A 24,422-nucleotide genomic window follows, 5' to 3' on the forward strand; every position below is an offset into this window, starting at 1 on the left:
TACTAATTAAACACTGTAAACAATGACTTAAAAAGTCCATGTCAAAATAATTAGACTACTAATTAGACACTGTAAACAGAGGCTCATAAGGTCCATGTCAAAATAATTAGACTACTAATTAGACACTGTAAACAATGACTTAAAAAGTCCATGTTAAAATAATTAGACTACTAATTAGACACTGTAAACAGAAGCTCATAAGGTCCATGCCTATCAACTAGACAATCAAAAGTAGCTCAAAAGGTCCATGTATATTAGTCTGGTAAAGAGTGCCTCAACGGTCCATGTATATTAGTCTGGTAAAGAGTGCCTCAACGGTCCATGCCAATTAATTAGACACTGAAAACAGCTACTCAATAGGACAATTCCTGTTATTCAGACACTACAAGTACTAAACAGACCACGAGATACAGTGAATGACAGGTCAGATGACCCAAATCTACGAAATAAATACTGAACTTAGGTCTACAAAGCAGACTTGGCTTCTTAAGATATACTGTAAACATTAGCCTCAGAAAATGCCTACTGTAAACAATTTCTACTGTAAACAAAATGTCTACCATAAACAAAGCATCTAATGTAAACAAAATGTCTACAGCAAACAAATTGTCTACTGTAAACAAAATGTCTACCGTACACAAAATCTCTACCGTAAACAAAATGTCTACTGTAAACAAAATGTCTACTGTAAACAAAATGTCTACTGTAAACAAAATGTCTACCATATACAAAACATCTACTGTAAACAATGCCTACTGTAAACAATGTTAACACAGAAAGTGTAATCTTTAGTGTGTAAATCAGATTTTAACAATAAACTTGGCAAAAATACACCATGCAAGGCAGGGATTCTTTTCTATTTGGAGGTTCAATGTCCTTGAAAACAGTGCAACAAGTAGGCAAACGGACAGATGACTAAGATGCATGTACTAAGAGACGGGTTATCAAAAAGTAATTGGCTTTCTAACTATCAGAGGATTAAATTTTGGCAGCATATTATTTACAATATGTGCACATTTCTGCCACACAGATACCAGTGTCACCTATTTGCAGTGCATTTTTTTAAAGGATAGATGAGGTAATTCTATATTGTGTAATTAGAATTCCCATTAACAGAGTACAGAGGGTTGACGGTCCAGGCCTCCATGACTGTCAGTCTCCTAGGCCCTCAACGACTTCTCCGAGATTTTTAAATCCAACTTTTATCACCTCCTTATCAGTATAATCAAGAAAGGTGTATAAAATAACAAGCTGGCATTCTCTGGTAATATCCTATCGCTCAAAAGCGTTTAACTGTCATAAACCAATAATAAAACACTGAACAGCATCAAGTAGCCTGACAGACAAATTTATGGTAGGGTGAGAAATTAAACTAACTTTTAAAATCTTAGCGGTTCCTATGGTATTTGTAGGCTAGATTAGTGAATTCAGATCCTCCTTGCATTGTGGTATTTTTCTATTGGGTGAAAACATTTTTCACAGTGACAATTATGTTAGGACTGACAATTTTATCTGTTTTATCATGAGTTTCTCCCGTGTTGAGTACAGGTCTTCTCCTTGAAATGTCCATGGAATACAATATAAATTGATATCCCCATCAAAAAATTGAATTGCACAATAAACGAAAAACTTGTTTATTGAAAATAATCATTGAATTTTCAGCAAACCTCCACACAGGAAATGTATTCAACTCTATGTAACATTGAATAGTCGATTCTCGTATTGATAATAAACTTCGAGAAAAATCCATACAAACAATTTCCTCTCAAGTTAAATGGGAAAATTGACAGATTAGCTTTGCACTATGAAAATGAAATGAGTTTTCTAATACATAATCTTTGTCGTTCTCCGCGACCTTAATTTCCTGCTGGGATAAATTTGTGCACCCAGAGTAAGGTTGTTAGCGACCTACCCCTTTGTTCGCTATATGTCACTCTTCCAAGTGGTACCGAAAAAATCTATATATGCCGTCTTTCAAATCCCATTTTAGAAAAATAATAAGTTTAAAGTATTAGGAAATGTATTCATAACATTGCCGCAAAATAGAGATAAATCTTCAGCTATTATTAAGAATTTTGCAAGCTCTCTTCGGACCAAAGGAAAACTGCTGAGATTTGAACATGTGGCACGATCTTCACGGGAAAAAAAACCAAGCATACATGTAAAAATGAATAATGACACTTGTCAAAAATCATTAGGATAAATCTGCGATAGAAGAGAAGGAATTATAGCATGAGGGAAATGAATGAGGCAGAAAGCATTTTATTTATCTACGGGACTAGATGGTGTCACTTTGTATTGCTACTCAGGCGAACACGCGGAAGCCTCTTTATGGAGATCAATACTAGTTTTTCCAGACTAACAGATAGTGGCATCGCATTTACCTAATTCTTATTACACTAACTATTCTGACAAGAATCCTAATTATTTAAGTTTGATAAGAATCTTGTTGACAAATAGGATGCATTAGCAAGACTCTCGGCTACAACGAGATCAATTGTCAGCTTTGCAATCATTCTATCGCAGTAATGCCACAAAAATCAATTTGGTTGGTCTGTGCAAAAAGTATGGTTTTTGTTAAATATTTGCTTGATATATTTTAGAGGCAAGTGCGTACATTTCTCATGCAAGACTGGAAAAAGAACCATAAATTCCTCTTATCTTATATAAAAAGTGTCTAGAAATATTTTTGTGAACTAACCTTCAAATAGTTTAAAATTTTTGCACCCGAACTTTGCTATTTTTCTCGTTTAATAACATTGAGAGTCCATCTAACTATCTTTCTCAAAGCTGTCATAATTAGGGACCATGTTTTGCCCTATGTTAAGAGAAGTTTGATATTTTTAATTTCATGGTGCACATCAAAACATAAGGAGTCCTAATTTGATATGACTTGACCAGGAGGTGGATCAAAGAACAACCTAATTAGGTGTTTGGTTTCTGAAACAAATTAATTTCTTATCATTCAGTATTGTTTGACAGTGATAACCATAACCCCATACGCCTGATTTAGAATACCTGAAATATGATAAGATTAAAGTTGGAATGAAATTTCAATTAACCCCGGGATCTGTCCCTTAGACAGCTAATATTTTTAATCTGTCAAAACACCTTTCTCCCTCATATTAAGTCCTACCTTGACTGAAAATCTCATTCAACAAACTCTACATAGATGGAAACTTTATCTCGTATTGAAAAAAGTCAGAAGGCCAGAAAATTAATTTTCATTTTAAAAAAAAATGAATTACACGGACTATAATAATGTTGTAAGTGAGGACCCACCCTTCTGCATGCCAAACCCTAGGTACATTGTTGTATTAGGAGATGTCATCCAGCCCTTTATTGACTTGGTAAATGAAGGCAGTCCCCACAGATGTATAGAGAGAGAGAAATCCTGGTGTCACCTCTATACAAATCGGATTTCATTCGAAGCAGTCAATACATTACTACACAAAAGTTTCCTATTTAGTGTTTTATCAATGAAATTGTAAAGATTATGGGGACTAAGACTCAACATATAGTCTTACCTACCTTTTCCACAAAAAGTCGGATAATAGTAATCATTTTTAGGTAAAAATTTAAATAGCAAGCATCTCGGGGGGTGCTTTTTACTAAATAAATGAGGTTATGTCACTAAAAGTCTAAGACATTTAGACACTTAAGGGCATCCCAGTGCAGTTTCGAATGGAACCATGCAACACAAAGAGGTCAAAAGTCAATTAATAAGCCATGGCAAAATACTTGAAATTCCCACCTCAAATTCCACAACTGCTCTCTCACCTTTTGGTGCAATATATTAATTATCTTGTTTTCAGATTTCAAGACAGATATTGGATTTCAATACTTCAATGGATTCTTAATCATTCTTTAATCAATTCATCTACAATTGTGAAAATCTTTTTAACTGATGCAATTAAAATTTTGCCTCATTTAAATTACTTGTAATTTGGCTTCCTAAAAATATTATAAAAAGAATTGCCCCTCTCTGAAAATTGAACTCTTTTTAGTCCAAACATGCAGTTCACTGCATTATCTAGAATATCAGTGTGCAGCATACATTATAACACAGGGCACAATAATCTGCATAGATTCTAAATTTAGAATTATCAAAATTGCAAATCATTCTTTTATTTTCATACCAAGGCAGAAAAAATGTATACATGCATGACAACTATGCAAAGTAAATGAAGTATATTACACATTTTTTGTGTGATAAATCCATGCAGTATGTTATGTTGAATCTTGATTATAATTAGTTAATTGTTAATTCGTGAAAGCAGCAGTCTCTTTATATAAAGAGAGGTGTTGATATCTACATACTGTCTGGTTAATACCCTGTTAGTCAGTCAAAGGTTAAACATTTTTTTATAGCCAATCTCAGTGTTATGTTAGTGGTAGATTATTTAGACAATATACAAGAATGAACAACAAATTTAAAGCTAGCATGCTTAGCTATACAAATATCACCATGTCCTTCTTAATACAAATCTACCCAGAGTTCTTAGCATGCAACACTGAGAAAACAGAAAACCAGATCTGGACTATCAACACTACAAACCATTTCAAAATATGAGAGCAATATAAGCAGCATATTTATTACTATATGAATATATACATATAAACAGTCTGTTGTCATGGTAACATGTAGCGTACCTGGACTTCCTTTCAAGGATGATGGCAGTTAAAGAGCCCAAGAATGCCGGTACGAATGACGTCGTAGGGTAATAGAACAGACTTACAAACCTCCTAGAGATAAAAAGAAAAGACTACATAGAAGTTTCTGATAATTCACAGTGTTGCACCCTGACCACTTAGTCTATATTAAGGTCTACCGTTTCCTGAGAAATGTCTGCCTATGTGAAATTCCTGGTCATTTATCTAGAGAAAATTTAACTGTTTAAAATTTGTTAAATGTCAAAGGGAAAATATTAGCGCACAGAAGCAGAGAACATTAGGTTGAATCCCACCGCTTATCGTGTAAGTAATTCAGCTGGTTAAACTGTCCTGTTTGGATCTATCTATTTTACATGTTTTTAATATAATCCAGACATAGAGTATTACAGTAAGAACACTTCTAAAAGCCAAGTAAACAAAAACAAGAGTTGGAGTACAAGATGCACTGCATTCTATATCAAGAAATGTAGTAATGCAACATTAGAAATGAAAATAAATGAAAATCTGAGTGTTAAACCTACAACTGGAACATGTAAATGCACTCTCTATGTTCTATATTTAGTACAAATCAGAAGACACAAGGATGGGGTGTACTAATAGGGAAATTGTACCTGGAACAAACTCAAAGAAGTACTGAACTGGAGCACAATTAAGTGACAGGGATGTATTTTAACCCACAGAAAAGGACAGGGCTTGATAAAAAAGGAAATGAAAAGAATAGAGGTGTAGTTTCCATAGTCCGTTGTTTTTCTTCATGTCTACAACAGACTCCATCATCTACAACAGACTCCATCATCTGCTGCTTTTTTCTATGTATTTCTTTTGCTGATAGTTCATGTTTATCTACCTCCAAAATATCTCATCCAACTATAAAATACCTCACAAAATATCTCATCCAACTATAAAATAACTCACAAAATATCGCATCCAACTATAAAATACCTCACAAAATATCTCATCCATCTATATAGTACCTTACAAAATATCTCATTCAACTATAATGTATCTTACAAAATATCGCATCCAACTATAAAATACCTCACAAAATATCTCATCCATCTATATAGTACCTTACAAAATATCTCATTCAACTGTATACTACCTTATAAAATATCTCATCCAACTATATAGTACCTTACAAAATATCTCATCCAACTATATACTACCTTACAAAATATCTCATCCAACTATAAAGTACCTTATAAAATATCTCATTTAACTATATACTACCTTACAAAATATCTCATCCAACTATAATGTATCTTACAAAATATCTCATCCAACTATAAAATACCTCACAAAATATCCCATCCATCTATATAGTACCTTACAAAATATCTCATTCAACTAAATACTACCTTATAAAATATCGCATCCAACTATATACTACCTTACAAAATATCTCATCCAACTATAAAGTACCTTATAAAATATCTCATCCAACAATATACTACCTTACAAAATATCTCATCCAACAATAAAGTGCCTTACAAAATCTCATCCAACTATAAAGTACCTTATAAAAAATCTCATCCAACTATAAAGCACATTATAAAATATCTCATCCATCTATATACTACCTTACAAAATATCTCATTCAATTATAAAGTACCTTACAAAATATATCATCCAACTATAAAGTACATTATAAAATATCTCATCCATCTATATACTACTTTACAAAATATCTCATTTAACTATATAGTACTTTATAAAATATCTCATACAACTATATAATACCTTACAAAATATCTCATTCAACTATAATGTACCTTACAAAATATCTCATCCAACTATATACTACCTTACAAAATATCTCATCCAATTATATACTACCTTACAAAATATCTCATCCAACAATAAAGTGCCTTACAAAATCTCATCCAACTATAAAGTACATTATAAAATATCTCATCCAACAATATATTACCTTACAAAATATCTCATTCAATTATAAAGTACCTTACAAAATATATCATCCAACTATAAAGTACATTATAAAATATCTCATCCATCTATATACTACCTTATAAAATATCTCATTCAATTATAAAGTACCTTACAAAACATATCATCCAACTATAAAGTACATTTTAAAATATCTCATCCATCTATATACTACCTTACAAAATATCTCATTCAATTATAAAGTACTTTACAAAATATCTCATCCAACTATATAGTACTTTATAAAATATCTCATACAACTATATAATACCTTACAAAATATCTCATTCAACTATAATGTACCTTACAAAATATCTCATCCAACTATATACTACCTTACAAAATATCTCATCCAATTATATACTACCTTACAAAATATCTCATTTAACTATATACTAACTGACAAAATATCTCATTTAACTATATACTACCTTACAAAATATCTCATTTAACTATATACTACCTTACAAAATATCTCATCTAACTATATACTACCTTACAAAATATCTCATCCAACTATATACTACCTTACAAAATATCCCATCCAACTATATACTACCTTACAAAATATCTCATTTAACTATATACTACCTTACAAAATATCTCATCCAATTATATACTACCTTACAAAATATCTTATCCAACTATATACTACCTTACAAAATATCTCATCCAACTATATACTACCTTACAAAATATCTCATCCAAATGTATACTACCTTATAAAATATCTCATCCAACTATATACTACCTTACAAAATATCTCATCCAACTATATACTACCTTACAAAATATCTCATCCAACTGTATACTACCTTATAAAATATCTCATCCAACTATAATGTACCTTACAAAATGCAAAAATTATTCTATGAATGATTGATTTATTTCTTCTATCATTTTTTTTATACCACATATTAGCTTGATAACTCTTCTTAACATAAAATGGTGAAAACAGAACTGTTTATTCAGTAATTTAATATTTTTTTACAGCATGAATTGTTTTCTTGTAAGTGTTTTCAGTTTGCTGATGAATGTGTGAGAAAGGTGTGTTGGTGGTGGTGATTGCTGAAAAGTAAAAATCCACTAATGAAAATTTCTAAAAAAAACAAAAAAAAAACCAACAACAAAAAAACCCTTCCAAAAACATACATCAAACAACTCCCCCCCCCCCCCCCCCCCCCCAAGGAATTCCAACAAAATCTTACTGCATAACAATACAAACTCTTTATAACAAGAGGCCCATGGGCCACATCATTCACACGAGTCACCTTGGCCCTGCTGTTGTTCAGATGTCAGATTTCATGAAAAAAAGTGACCCTATATTGTACGTGGCCCCAAACCTAGGCCCATAGGGTATATAACCATTATACAATGTCACAAGATTTTAAAAAAAAATCACAGCATAAATACCGAACATGAAAGCCCTACCTTAAACAGTTAATACGATATTGTCTATGTTAACTTTTCTTAAAAGGAGGTCAAAATCCAATGTCAAGGTTACAATGTCAAAATTTTTGCTCATGTGAACTAAAAACTGTAAATTCAAAAATAAACAATACTTATCAAATACTGCGGACTCTTAACATATTGTGAATGCTTAAATCCTACCCAATGAATTTAGAGCCTCAATAAAATGCACAATTTCTAAAACTGTTTCAATGTATATACAGTATTCAGATCCTAAAGAATCCATAACATATCCACCAGCCATACATAAATTAGCCCATGCAAAGGAAAAGGAAGCATTGAGTTATGGTTTGTGTGTTTTTTACATACACTTTAATTAGATACATTTGAAAAAAAATCCATTTTTTGAAAACACATGACGGTACAATGTATGTGCTTCACGCCATCAAACTTCATGAAGTAGGTTAGGTTACGGTTTATATTTACATTAAATCGAAATTCCCAGTGTTAAAATAGATGTACTATACTGTCGATTCCTTATTTTACACGAGTACTTTTAAAATATCACTAAATGCCTCTTGGGACATCAAATCGTGTGATCATGAATTTGCGAGTGCTCTGTTGATCAAGAGTTTTTACATGTATTTACAGCAATATAAAAATAAAAACAATTTTATTTCACGTGTGGTGCTTCTCATGAGAATGATTCACATTCGCATTGCTCACAACTGCATCGCATTCATGAGGAAATGGATATCATTACAATTTGTAAAGATATCATAGGCAAAAACATTGGAAATGTAAATATGTTATTTTGATATACACATTATCGGGTGTCGTGCTCCTTATTTACTTCACTGACAAGCTTAGGGTCAGTCTTTTCATGCTAGAAGACTGTAATATTCGGTTATAGCAAACATTAGTTGAATGTCAGTGGTTTATTACAGCATAAATACAAAACGCAAGGTGAAGATAACGAACAGTGATCAATCTCATAACTCCTATAAGCAATACAAAATAGATAGTTGGGCAAACACGGACCACTGGACACACCAGAGGTGGGATCAGGTGTCTAGGAGGAGTAAGCATCCCCTGTGAGCATATTTTTCTTTTTAACTAATAAACAAATTGAAAAAGACACAAGACAAGCCAAATTTCCTCTTACATTTTAAAATTTCTAAATTTTAAGCAACAGTCACAACTGCAAACCTCTTAATGGTAGCCATATCCAGATACTTTGCAATTTCAAATGTCCACACCTGTTTATCAATAAAGGTTCATAAAATTGATAGAGCTGTATGAATTTTACAGCAGAAAGTGTATAAGTGGCCATTTTGATCCATTCCAATCTATAATGATACCAAGAGTACGAGGACATAAAAATCCTAAATTTGGACAGTATGAGTTTTCCTGCTTCAGCTGCCGACAGGATACAAATAGCAGTGAAGAAATTTCCTAAGAGCACCTAATTCAAATAATATGTCCAAAGGGTGCATTATACATGTATACACACGCCCACACAGACCCATACACACATCTTCTATTCCTATATCTACTCTCCAAGTTCACGCAAGGGATTTAATGTTAAACTTTTCTGTCCATAAACAGTAAATACTGCATGCATTTCACACACACAAAAAATCTCCAGAAATATTCCAAAACATAAACACAGCCTTGTGAAGTGTACTGCATTGTTATTGATCAACAAAATCATTTTATGATTTAAAGTATAGCTCTTGACTTACAGTAAATCTTATTTGTAGGGAATTCTTACAGCTTCTTTTAATTTCTAATGATCGAGATTCCTTATATTTATAGTAGGAAGTTCCTTCACATCCTTATAAAGAAGTTCTTCATATCAAAAACTAAACAGACACATGACATTTAGTACTAGTCACAACAGCATGAAAATAATGAAGCTCTGATGAAATAAACAAAAAATGATTTGTATATTGCTCATAAATCATAGATAAAATATATGCTATATTCACAATAATTGGCATTTTCAGGTTAAAACATGTGAATTTGATGTCACTATAGTAAAAATAATCGTGATATTATATCTTATGATCATTGGTTTTTGTTTGGGTTTTTTTTATGAAGATTTAATTATGAAGAATATGCATAGTAAACTCTAAATATTATTCCTTATAACCGGGATTTCTGACAGGATTCCTAATAACTAAGTTTTAATTATGTAAAAGTCAAGTAGAAATTAATCTTACACACCCAATTTTCACCATTCTTAAGACCCTAACTAAAGAATGCAATCCCTCTTTTCATATGATACAACCTCATCCATATCTTTGTAAATAAAGAGATCTCGGTATAATGGGACTTTCATCCTACTAAGGAAGGTATGCTACACCAGAGAAATTTGATAAGGATGAAAAATGGAGGATATGTACAACAGTATTTTAACATTGAAAATTTTCAAATTTATTTTATTTAGTCAAAATATGCAGTTTTAGTAGAAAGCAATCTGAAAAAATTTAAAACCCTTGCTGGACTCCAACCCGCAATCTACAGTTCAATAGTCGACGTGCTAACCTACCGAGCTACTCAACTAGGCGATGATTTATGAAATGAATAGACAAATATTGCTGACATTTATATTTTCATTCATGTTTTAAAAGGACGTCAGCCATTATGACGATGAAGAGTACCTCCTTAAACCAATAACCCATGACACCAACCAGAAAATCATACTTAGTAGTCAAATTTTGCATCATTCATTCATCCTTACAGTTTGGTCAAAGATATATCATAAAACTGCCCTACATACATTCAATTTGATACATCAGCAAAATTGTCCTACATCCTTAAAGTTTAGCCATTGATACATCAAAATAAACTATCCTACATCCTTAAAGTTTAGTCCATGATATATCAACGAAACTGCCCTACATCCTTAAAGTTTTAGAGGGAAATAAAAATTGTGAGACTAACAAAAGACAATAAACACAGATTCAGTTCATTGTCATTGTACAACTGTCCAGAGAGAGATTGAAAATGAAAGTAGATGTTTGATCTGGTCAGGAGGACAATGTCATTGATCTGAACCTGTTAGTAGTACAGGGTGCAACACGATTTATACAGAATACCTGTCTGCTCTCTCCACACTGACCGACAGAGCGCACGCTGGAATCCCACACAAAAATGTACAATAGGACGAGTAATAACCTGTAAGCTGTCTGGAAAGATATCATCAGATACATGTATTCTGAAACATTTTTATTTCAATTGCTCTGGAAATAATGTTCATAAGAAAACAATTAATTTTCTCAAATTCAAATAGAAACTATACACATATTTTATCACTTTGTGCACGACTAGTAATGTACTTGCTGTAAATCTAAATTGTTCTTATATTTCCAACGCCTTCTAGTCCTATCATGCCTTATAAAATAATCAAATTAACTGCCTTGCACATCATGTAGAATATGATCCTTTGGATGAGACCACAATAATTGAGGCCTCATGTCACAGCACGATAAAGATCCCTCCCTGCATGCTCAAGGCCGTAAGCGCCGAGCATAGGAGGCCCAAATTTTGCAGCCCTTCACCAGTAATGGTGGCGTCTAGCTTCATATGATATGAGTGAAAAATTCTCAAGTAAGACATTAAACAATATAAAATCAATCAATCAATCAATCGTTATTTAAACTATAGTGCCATTAAAGAAGAGCTATTATTTTTTATTTATGCATCAGTGACCTCTTTAAATCTTTTTTTTTTTTTTACCTCCATATGCAGAAGAATGAAATGAAAAGTGTGCCATTTGTGGTCAGGAAGAGGACAGATTGCGCTATCTCCTTTAAGATCTTCTCCTTGAAATATTTTAGATCTCTTTTCTTCAGTATACCTGCCACCTACAACAAGATTAACAATCATAAATTTCTCATTTGATACACTGCATTTTCCCCCAGGTACAAATACAGACGGAGTGACAGACACTGGACAGAGTAACACCATGGTCTGCAGGAAACACAATTCTGATTCAATTCACACACCTAACAGTACTAAACAGACATGTTTTGCAAAAAATATAACCAATATGAATTTTTAATATCTTTATTTAAACGTGCGTAGCAAATTTACATGTTCAATACAATCTTTTTAATTAAATATATATGCTTACAATTTGTTAATTGTCCTTTGGGATTATCAGAAGGACTATAAATGTAACAAAGATGACAGTCATGATAATAATGGTATTCATACTCTGAATTCTTCATGAGAAAAAAACAAAGCAATTTGTATAGGAATATCAGAAAATGGGTAAGAGAAAAATCAAGCTTTGTTCTGCAGTAAAACTGATGGATGCTCCCCAAACAGCATCTAACCTATAAACTACTTAATCATATGACAAATGACTTGCACAATAATCAGTAACTGTAAAAATATTCTTGAAATGAATTTTTTTTCACATATAAGGTATATGTTGAGTGACGTTGACCTTTACAAACTGACCCATTCAGAAACTTCGGCAGATTCCGGTACCCTACAATTCTAGCCTCGAATGTATGACAGTAAGTGGTATGTATATACGCCTAACATTTGTAATGCGGTCATCGATTTATTCTGCCGGAAAAACTGCCACATTCAAAAAGTAGTGATCAAAATATGTTTTTTAAAATGAATTTATCGAGTTTTCCTTAGAAAACTGCCCTCTATTTCGAGAAGAAACAAGATGTGTTTGTGAAACACAAATGCCCCCGATAATGGCCAATTCCAAAGATGGCCAAGGTCACAATGACAAATATCTTGGTACCCATAGAAAGATCTTGTCACAAGAAATGCTCATGTACAACATGAAAGCTCTAATATTCACCATTTAGAAGTTATGACCAACGTCAATTTTTTAAAAAGTAGGTCAAATGTCAAGGACAAAAGGTTTAGTACCCACGCAAAGGTCTTGTCACAAGGAATACTCATGTGAAATATCAAAGCTCCAGCACTTACTGTTCAAAAGTTATTAGCAAGGTTAAAGTTTTCAAAAAGTAGGTCAAACTCTAAGGTCAAGGTCAAAGGTAAAAAAAATGTTGGTACCCACGGAAAGGTTTTGTCATAAGGAATACTCATGTGAAATATCAAAGCTCTAGCACTTACTGTTCAAAAGTTATTAGCAAGGTTAAAGTTTTCAAAAAGTAGGTCAAACTCTAAGGTTAAGGTCACAGGGTCAAAAATGTTGGTACCCACGGAAAGGTCTTGTCATAAGGAATACTCATGTGACATATCAAAGCTATATCACTTACTGTTCAAAAGTTATTAGCAAGGTTAAAGTTTCAGACAGAATTACAGAATGACAGACAGGACAAAAACAATATGACAGACAGGACAAAAACAATATGCTCTCCCGATCTTCAATCTCAGGGGCATAAAAAACACTATAAATCTCAAAGAGACTCAAAGATGAATATTTACAAACATTGAGAGTGTCATAAAAAATATCTTAAAATGAACTGTATTTCGCGGGAACTGTCAGTAGTTAAACATGCTGTTATACGTCACTGTATACGTACTATGGCGGAAAACATCATACCTCTGAGGTTTGATGGAATCGACCAAGGTGATCCAAGTGCAAACTGACCTTGAGTGACTTTATCTGAAAGCCATTTGCCTGCTACTTATTTATGTGATATATGATCAATACCTGTCGAATGAAGGAACTTTCTCCTCATATTAGGTTTTATGTTCTGATTGACCTTGAACTTTCCAAAATGATCTTCAGAGACCTTGGTCCAAAAGATCAATAACTGTTGAAATATTCTTGAAATGAATGTTTTTCATATATGGCATATGTTCTAATTGACCTTGACCTTTATAAAATGACCTTTGTCTGAAAGCCATTTGCCTAAATTACTTATTTATGTGATTTATGATCCATACCTGTTAAAAAATGTTGAGATAAGGAATTTTTCCTTAAAAAAGATAATGTTCTAAGTGACCTTTCCAAATTGACCTTGAGTGACCTTTGTCTGAAAGCTATTTGCTTGTTACTTTTTTGTGTGATATATGATCAATACCTGTTCAGAAACTTGAAATATGGAACCTTTTCTATACATGTATATCAGGTAAGACAGGTATATGTTCTGAGTGACCTTGACTTTTCCAAAATGACCTTGGTCCAAAAGTCCCTGTCCCAAGGAATATTTGTGATCAGGTTCAGAATATGAGGATGGACAGACGGACAGATGGATCTCGACAGACACAACTGCACCTATATATGCTTCCCCAAAAAGTTTTTGGAAAGCATAAAAAACTCTGTCATTTATAAACATGTTAAATGTGCCAATAATTATGTAATATGATTAAATTTTACATGAGACTGGGGAAAAGTCATCAACGCACACACATGTTTGTATAAAAATAAACCCCACTGCCCATATCAAATTCAGATAATAAACCCCAAATTCTTCATTTCAAGGAGTCAAATTATCACCTAATGATTTTAAATCATGCTATCTGACAATTGATACCTCATATCAAAAATTCATAATTTTGTCTGCGTTTGACCTCCACACAAAAATCTGCGTTTTTAATGTCTCAACAGCTGACACATCACGCCTGTTGGCCAGGGGCTTTGGCATTTTGAGTGGGATTAAGTTTTGACGAAAACTTCACCATTTCACCCTCCACCCACAAAAAGGCATGACATGCAAATCGGCAGCAGATGATATTGACAAGTTTCCGTCCATGTGAAATTGTACAGGTGTTAAGAGGTAGCCATAAATTCACACCTTTGACAGTGCTCAGATATCAGTGCTGCAATACGGGAAATATTGATGAGGGCTAATCTTTATTTCTGTCATTTTATGCCATAAAGTTTTAAATGTGCTTCTTCAATACTGAAAATCTGCTACCATTTTAAGGAATATTAATGGTTTCAACTGCTATGAATTTTAATCTCCAAACAATCATTTGGGACACAATTGTGCAAGTATCCAGACTCTGCAAATACACTATGATAATCATTAAACCCATTTTATTTTTCAAACACTACTTAATACCAGTAAGGAATCAGATGAGAATGAAACATAAAACATGATTAAGGATTATCGTTCTTCTCTGAGTATGTGTACTTATTAACCAAAGACCTTTGACAACAGAGTGAAAATTTAAGAATTATACCAAATATGAACACTAAAAACATTTGAAGCAATTTCATGCAATATGCCAACAAAGTTTCATTAGTACCCAAAATGCTGTTTTGTCAAACAGTCAACAATGCTCATGATTACATTCTGATCCAGTACAAGTGGCACTTAATCCAATTTACTGCAACACCAGCATTTCGAGAATAATACTTAATGGAAGAAATACTTAAATTATTCAAGTGTGAAGGATGTTCCTAGAGCATCAATTAACACGCAATATGAGGGCACAAGTCTACATGTGACTACACTTAACTATTATAGTATATACAGTACAAAGTACATAGAGAATACAACATCAGACATTCGTGTTGTGTTTACACCTGTACAACTGTCAGACATTCATGTTGTGTTTAGACCTGTACAAACTGTCAGACATTCATGTTGTGTTTAGACCTGTACAACTGTCAGACATGTGTGTTGTGTTTAGACCTGTACAACTGTCAGACATGTGTGTTGTGTTTAGACCTGTACAAACTGTCAGACATGTGTGTTGTGTTTAGACCTGTACAAACTGTCAGACATTCATGTTGTGTTTACACCTGTACAACTTAGGCATTGAAGTCCAACATTCTATCAATCGAGCTAAACTGTTAAGCTACTAGCCTAAGTTAACTACTATCACATGTTCAAACACTCACACAAACATCCTTTTTCTATGGAGACACTGCTGTATAAAAATTTGTGGTCAGTATTTTATAAGTAAAATTTATTGACATTTAAAGTGCAAAAAGGTAACATTACTAAAATAGATATGAACTTTTTATCATTAGGATTGTTAGACTTTTTTTGTACATTCATTATGGAAATTTAGTCATGGTAATTTTAACAACAGCTAATTGGTTAATTATCAGTACACAAAGGTCAAACTGAATGGCATCCAGCTCATTACTATGCACTAAGACCCTAATCTTCTCTCAGAGTTTGCAAATCATCATTTATGTAAAAACTAGAAATATACTTTGCAAAATCTTCTTCAGACTTTAATATTCAAGAGTGAACATCCTTTAGAGAAATATTGATCTGAAAACCTTCTTATTTGGTTTGCTTCATCTTCAGAAAGAAAAAAAAATCAGCATATCATATTTGCCATGTGGTTGTCTTGTAGACATAGAGGCAGCACAATAAACTCATATTAAATGATTCTGTTGACATGAAACTTTTTTTTATAATACAAAAGAGAGTGGTGCATATCATATCAAACCAGTTGTAACACAATCTGATTAAGGTAGTACTCTACATCGTCATAATGGCTGACTTCCTTTAAAAACATGGATGACAAAATCGATATCAGCAATATTTGACTTTTCCTTTTCCATTTAAATACCTAGCCGAGTAGCTCAATAGGTTAGAATACCGACTGCTGAACTGTACGTCGCAGGTTCGAGTCCAGCAGGGGTTTTAAATTTTTTTTTCAGATTACCTTCTACTAAAACTGTATTTTTTGACAAAATAAAGTAAATTTGAAAATTTTCAAATTCAAAATATTTTTGTACATATCCTACACTTTTCATCTACATCAAATTTCTCTGGTGTAGCATACCTCCTTAAAACCAGATCCTGAGATCCGCTCACTAGTGTATAGCGATCTAAGTGAGCGGATCTCAGGATCTGGTTTTAATCAGATTGGTTGTAACAAGATACATTATCAATATGAATAAAACCCACACTGTCCCACACTCTGTTGAATATAGCAATAATACATGATGGTGCCCACACTGTCCCACACTCTGTTGAATATAGCAATAATACATGATGGTGCCCACACTGTCCCACACTCTGTTGAATATAGCAATAATACATGATGGTGCCAAAATGCCCTTGACCTATAATCATGCTAAATGTTGAGTACAATTAATAAGTATTGACAAAGTTTTGATATCATCATCAGTAAATGTTTATAATCCAGTACAGCCTAATACATTGAGAGGAAATGGCTCAATGGACTGGACTACCAATCACAGTGTGCAGTAATTGATTTTATATTTGACTTTGAATTCATGAAGCACAGGTCTTATCATGTGATCTCTTTAATTAAACAAAGAAATCAGATAATCCATCAGTATATAAATGTAGGCACTTACTGGCTTTTAAATTAGCTCTAAATTAACACGTGTCTGATAATGGCCACACACTCCACCATGAAATCAAGACACACTTCGAGCCTCATTAGCTCTCATGGCTTACAGCAAAGAAAGAACAAAACTGTATAACACTGAGAGAGAAACGTTGATCTGACCCAGGACTTGTACATGGATGATGCAGTCTCTCACAAAATGTCTTAGGCAAAGTGCAGTAAAAAATGGTTACAGTGGACACACTTATGCACACTTACAGCAAAAGTGATTTTCATTCACTGTAGTTTTAAACCATATTATGAGCTTACTGGTTATAACAAATCACAATTATAAGGAATCAAAATTGTCCGTCCCCAGCATTTCACTATAAGCCTATTTTACTGTATGAAGTCCAGTGTTGTCCCTCAGACCCAGAGATTTTTTCACATCTGTAATTTTCACCCCCCCCCCCCCCCCCCCCCCCACCACCACCAACCACTATCTGAAAATCACTGTGGTTTCTTTATCTCTTTGAATTTTGTCCACCATCAAGCGCAGATAAGATTAGCAATGCTAAAGTGAAGCATGCCATGGGCAACTGATTGATTGATTATTGTTTTACGTCCCTCTCGAGAATATTTCACTCATATGGAGACGTCACCACTGCCGGTGAAGGGCTGCAAAACTTAGGCCTATGCTCGGCACTTATGGCCATTGAGCAGGTAGGGATCTTTATCGTGCCACACCTGCTCTGACACGGGATCTCAGTTTTTGCGGTTGTATGAGAATTCTAACAAAAATCAATTTTATACACTTTAAATCATTCTCTATAATTATCAAAGACTAACAATATATATAGATAATAATCACTCAGAAATCAATCCATTTACATATCGATCTGTAATTGTCTGGGGTGGGGAGCATCTCCAGATTTGACCACTAAAATTTCCTTTAGATCGATCAGTTAAAGCTGTTTTGATATATCATAATTTAAAGTTCCACCCCCCCCCCCCCTTCCTCTGAAAGCTCAAGATTGCATTCTTAAAAATTCCCCTTAAATATGAAATGGGTAGTAACATCTAAAAGCTGAATAAAACCATGCATATAATTCAATCAATGAATATTTCATTATGCCTCATAATTTGTAGAAAAAAAATGTTGTGTGACATGGGCCTACACATTTCAACTAGAAGTGCTTCAAAAGGTTAATATGGCTTCATCTACCAATGTTGAAAATGACCATTTTCCTCTTCACAGTTTGAGTACTGAACAGGAACTGTCACTATAAGGATAAATTCAAAATGCAAGTTTCCAGATACGCCCAAGTTATTTCCTTGTAGAGAACTCTCGTACACATTAAGGTGCGAAACAATTTGTTTACATGCAGGAGTGGGACAAATATCCATCACTTCGTAAGTGAATGTGATCAGTAAGTTTCTCATGTGCAGTTTCACCACAAACTATGTAAATGATGGGTATTCGGGGAGTAATTCTTATTATATCATGTTACTTATTTCTTAGCTCAAACATATCATATCTAGGATATTACTTGCAAATATGTTTTTATGTTTCCACTTTAGTAAAACATTTCGCCAGTTTTAATACATTTTATCATCTTCCTCGCCTGTAGGTCCACTCTGTCCCACTTGGGCATTCAAAGTTCCAATAAATGCACCTCCTACACAGAAGAGCTCTTATCTTGAAACAACACGAGTCACATGGGTAACTAGAGTTGTAAATTGACACTAGTGTTAAATTCATGTTCTGCGAGTACACTCCCCATTTTAGCAGGAGTGACGAGCGTTCCAAAATGGTGGCATGCTAGAAAGAGATGTAGTGTGAAGATTGTTTTGCTTTGAAATATACAACATTGATAAAAACACGGTACAAAATATGATTTGCCTTATATTTTTTCAATTTCTTGATTTTAGTTTTAGAATTGAAGTGGAAGTTAATAGGAAACTTTTACAGAGCACTAGCAACTACACAGACTGTTGAGATGCTGAATTCACTATATGCACTGCAATACTACTATAACAATTTCTTTCTAATTGTCTTTTACTAATTCAACAATTTGCAATTGCAAATGAGTATATGACAATTAGAAGACATAAAATAATAACAACCAGTTGCAGTAAGTTCATTGACAAGAGGATTTTTTGCATGCCCCTCCTCCATGATGTACACATGCTTTATTTCAAATTTTTAATATATGAAGCTCAATAGCTGAGCATGCACAAATTCAACTCTAGTGTTTTAAGTGTCGTCTTCATCAAATTCACCCTAAATATGCATTCCATATTGCTTTGAAAAAGTCTCAAGATGCAGGTTGAGGCTAGATACTATATAGAAAAATGTGGCAAACCCTTGTGATTTTGTTTGAATGATGTCACGGTAAATTTGAGATAATTCAGAAATCTCATGGAGGGGTACATTAAAATATTCATTTGTTTGCTGTCATGCTAAAAAGAACTGGTGAATATGGTTGAAATAGAACAGAGTAAATTCACTCTTAATCGAAGATTTCTCCGACTCTTACCCCTGCTTTTGAATTGTGACATGCGACGGAGATAGTCAGAGTAGAGGCCATATAAAAAAAATGGGAATTCTGCAACATCAGCTGGTGTCACTATACTTTTCCTATCTTTTATAACATTATTTCATGGATCTTGCTTCTGAATGTGAGGATTCAGTAGTCAGATTATGACACAAGTTAATAATGGCAGATATAACACTATCGTCATTTAAACGATCCTAACATTGACAAATGAAGAATCACTTTGAATTGAGTCGCTTCCTCACCATTCAATTTCTTTGAGCATGACGTCAGCATACAAATAAACAATTCCAATCATGGTCAAGGTAGTAATGATTTTAACTTTTAGAATAATGCTCCGATTACTAAATCCTCGCGTCTCAGAAGTTCGATCTGCGAAATAAAGTTGTAAAAGGTAGGCAGAGTAGTGACACCAGCTGGTGTCGCTGAAATTTAATCAAACAGCCTCCGCTCTGACTCTGCCTTGCACATGTCACAATATTTGAATATAGAGTCAGAGGAATCTCAGATTAAGAAAAGTGGTTTACGTCATATATTCTGGCATCGCGTTCACTAGTTTCTTTATGATTCCATAATAATATTTTTGCACTCATCTATAATAACAGAGTAATTATCATCGATACATTAAAATGTAACTTGTTTGCATTTTCTATAAAACTGTTAAAGTCCAAAGTCGAGATTGGGTGGTAAACAAGGTCAAAATTAGTGTTTTTCATACCGTATAGAGTGTTCCATATACTTTCAAAGCTTGTTTGAAAACTACAAAAGCTACATCTACTGATGCATAGAGACAAGAAGGTGTCCATGTGTGTCCAATTTCATAACATGTGCAGGTCACCGACTTTGGCTTTCCGAAGACCGCCATTTTTGTTTACGGTATCGAGTTTTGACCAATCGGCATGAAGTATATATTATGCTCGAGATAGCTCTTTCCTGTCAATAAGGTAAACAACCCCACGTGTATGGAAGAGTCTATATAACTTAACCTAGTCAGAGTTCTCGGGGGGGGGGGGGGGGGGGGGGGGGGGGGGGGGGGGGAATTTATCTGTTTCAACTCTACCCACATGTATACATTGCTGGAGTAGATGTATTGATTCAACACTCCTCAACCCTCTTTGGCATAAAAAGTCTACGTCTGATCTTGCGTCCAAATTTATTTATAAAATTTGCATGAAAGAAATCTTTTTGATATATACAGCATTTTTGTTCTTCACATATTGAGGGTTATTGAGGGTTTAATGATGATCAATGGACCTAAATGCTTTGAAGGAAATCACATGAATATCCTTTTTATAATTATAATGCTTGATACACAGATTTCAGCTGCTGTTAGTAATCAAAACATATAAAATCCATCCAAAAAGTGGAATGGCATTCTCAACAAAAAATTAAATAAATCATGCGTGTCAGATATTCTAGAAATCATGGTTTCGGTGTTTTTTGTTTTTGTTTGGATTATTTTTTACTTTAATACATGCATCTGTACGAATTATATAACGTTATGTCATAGAAATTTACCTAAAATTTTTATTCGTGTTTAATATCTAGATTTATTTTTAAATCGTGTGCGGAATGATAAATTGGGAGAGGGAAATCCTGTGACACATGTAATTGTGAAACAAGATGTGTTTGTGAAACTTTAATTAAAGATATACCCCTCCCCCAGCGTGATCACTTTCATAGCTTGACTTGTACTGATGCATGGAAGTACATGTTTACACACACACACACACACACACACACACACACACACACACACGTATATACATATATATATATATATATATATATATCCAAATTGTGTTTTTAAAAAAAATCACAGTGTCCGGTATAAAATATTAAAAGAAATAGAATAAACAGTACACAAAGTTAAAAATTTAACGCAAGCGCTTTCATTTTATAATCCTTAATTATAAAATGAAAGCGCTTGCGTTAAATTTTTAACTTTGTGTACTGTTTATTCTATTTCTTTTAATATATATATATATATATATATATTAAAAGAAATAGAATAAACAGTACACAAAGTTAAAAATTTTTAACTTTGTGTACTGTTTATTCTATTTCTTTTAATATTTTATACCGGACACTGTGATTTTTTTTAAAACACAATTTGGATAGATATATATATATATGTGTGTGTGTGTGTGTGTGTGTGTGTGTGTGTGTGTGTGTGTGTGTGTGTTTTCAATTCATATGTGTTTCTAAAATAACCACATATTCATCAAATTAGTTTTAAAGTAACATATATGTTAAGCAAAAATAAATAAATATTGCTCTCTCTCTCTCTCTCTCTCTCTCAAAACGTTCTGTAGTACGATATGAACGACCTTGTCCTTTTATAACCTAACAATTACATTGACATTTTTTTTCTCGGGACTTTCCCCCAAGCTATTTTTCTGAGATTATCGTGAAAATATTCAACAATCAGTAGACGTCAGCAGACATCGATACTCTCATCAACCAACTCCGTGGCATACAGTGCTGGTTTATTATGGCTTATCTTTAAACCAAAAAAAAAAAAAAAAAAAAAATACGAATTACTAAGTATTACATTAAAAAGGGAAAAATCAACTTTTAAAAAACTTTAAGGACGACTTGCTTATTACGTGTATTGATATTGGCGATTAAAAATTTCATCAAGATCTAATGTCAGTCGGTAATTCATAACATCGGGAATTTAAATTTTAATTCTAAACATATATCAATTCTTATTTACTTTTAATATATCAACCAATAAACAATCAATAGTAAAACGGCACCCTATGATTTGAAGTTTTACGTCATTTCAAGAATCTTTCACTCAAGGTGAAGAACCACATTTTTACCTAGGTGCTATATTGGCCATTCGGAAGGGAAGGTTCTCTATATATAGTGTCAACGAGTATAGTGATACAACTCCCCATCTCTCTTAAAAAACAAAACAACACCAAACCTAGAAAAAACAATCAACAAACACCCCACCCCCTAAAAAAACCCAAACAATTTAAAACAAAAATACGCCGTTAGGCGAAGGAACAGCTCTTTCAACGGGTCGTCTCTCGAACCTAGGACCTTTAGACCATGTTCACTATACCACTGAGCTATGCACGATAACGGGAACTCGTAGAAAAACTTGGATAACAAGAGGTGCACAAGGAAGATGACAAACTGTGTACAATGAAAATATGATGAACTACGTTGTATTTGGCAGAAAAATGAGAATCTGAGTGGAGAAAAAAAAGGGAATATGGAATTATTTTTTCATTTCTACACCGCGAAAATAATGCTAATTTGTGGTGGTCTGGTGATCAAAATGTTGTTGTTTACAAAGCTGTTTCCGCAGATATAAACGACAGCTGCACCAATTAAAGTCCCCGATACATATCTATTGGGCATTATAGATACATGTTTTTATTGTAAAGAGAGCATTTTGCAAACGGAAGTTTTGTTGCAGGCCTTCACTAGCAGTGTAGGACTGGGGTCTTCTGTCATATGACTCGGATAGCGTGTTATGTATGCTAAGCAACAATTAAAAAGAAAGTTATGACAATATCGACCTCTACAAAATATCACAGGTGCTTGTGGACAGGACTTCCGGTACCCCCCTTCTTGTATTTTTAAATGTTCAATTCCTTGGGTATTTAGGACGTATTTTTGATAAAATATGTAACTTCAGAGTTTATATATTTCAATGGAATACACAAATCTCGCATAGAAACCGTTTTTTAAAAATGTCATATCACCGATCATAATACATCATATATTGTCCTGTCCACAAGCACCTGTGCAAAATATGGGCTTTCTAAAATCCAAATTTGTATAAAAACGGTTATTTTAAAATTTCCTGAAGGAAGCTGTTTAAATATAAGCTGCTTATCTTAGTTTTATAATCAGATCACTTTTCTATTGCATTAAATCACCATGACATTGTGTAATTTTTTGCTGTATTTGTTAAGATAATGTTTCCCTAAACAGATTATACCTGTTAAAGATATGGGATTTATGGTAATACCGGTAAAATAAATATGACAATTTTCCCAATGAAATTACGTAAGCTTGCACTTGAAAATTTTGGGAAACTTTCTGACTATTTACAAGTCAATTAATAAATGATATCTATATATTTCACTGTTGAGGAAATTATTCAATTGTCTAGTGTAAAAACACTATAGTAGATCCACTTAACAATACTACAGTATCAAACATAAATGGAGAAAGTGAGTGGTAGGGTGTACGGGAAAGGGAGCTAATCGGGGAAGTTTGGGATATAAAGCAACACCATGTAGCCTAAGATGAAAAAAAAAAAAGAATTGGCGGAATGACAACAAAATGGGTACTCTTCCAAACTTCCGCCGGAGGTGGTTTGAATTTTCTTTATGAATGTGAAAATTTTATTTAACTGATTATGATGTTGTCTTGTCAACATATGGATATCACATTGTTATAGAAATCCATCAAGGATACGTAACTTTAGGGCAAGATGATGCAAAGTAATCATTTTCTTTTTTAGATATACGGTAATGGGATGCGCATAATTATTGCTCATTTATTCATATCAATAAATAAGTCTTAACTTGCTATCAAAACATCAAATTATCGAAAGATGCGAATTATAGATACAACAAATTCCATTTGATC

The 24,422-nt window shown here is 33.3% G+C and overlaps 1 protein-coding gene across 2 annotated transcripts in view; it reads right to left on the reverse strand.

The window, feature by feature from the left end:
- LOC125674345 (transmembrane protein 135-like) overlaps nt 1-20,721 on the reverse strand; it is a 68,558-nt gene extending 47,837 nt beyond the window's left edge. Inside the window, exons 1-3 of one of the 2 annotated variants that reach the window (XM_048911479.2) lie at nt 20,521-20,721; nt 11,776-11,903; nt 11,136-11,225 (exon numbers count right to left, since the gene is read on the reverse strand). In XM_048911479.2, the coding sequence (XP_048767436.2) occupies nt 11,136-11,225; nt 11,776-11,903; nt 20,521-20,667 (365 nt within the window). In that variant the 5' untranslated portion in view covers nt 20,668-20,721. Of the gene's footprint in view, nt 1-4,653; nt 4,747-11,135; nt 11,226-11,775; nt 11,904-20,520 lie in introns of both variants that reach the window. The other variant, XM_048911478.2, reaches the window with a different exon arrangement.
- Between the last annotated feature and the right edge of the window lie 3,701 nt (nt 20,722-24,422).

This window comes from Ostrea edulis, chromosome 3, assembly GCF_947568905.1.
Source record: "Ostrea edulis chromosome 3, xbOstEdul1.1, whole genome shotgun sequence".
Taxonomy (NCBI): domain Eukaryota; kingdom Metazoa; phylum Mollusca; class Bivalvia; order Ostreida; family Ostreidae; genus Ostrea; species Ostrea edulis.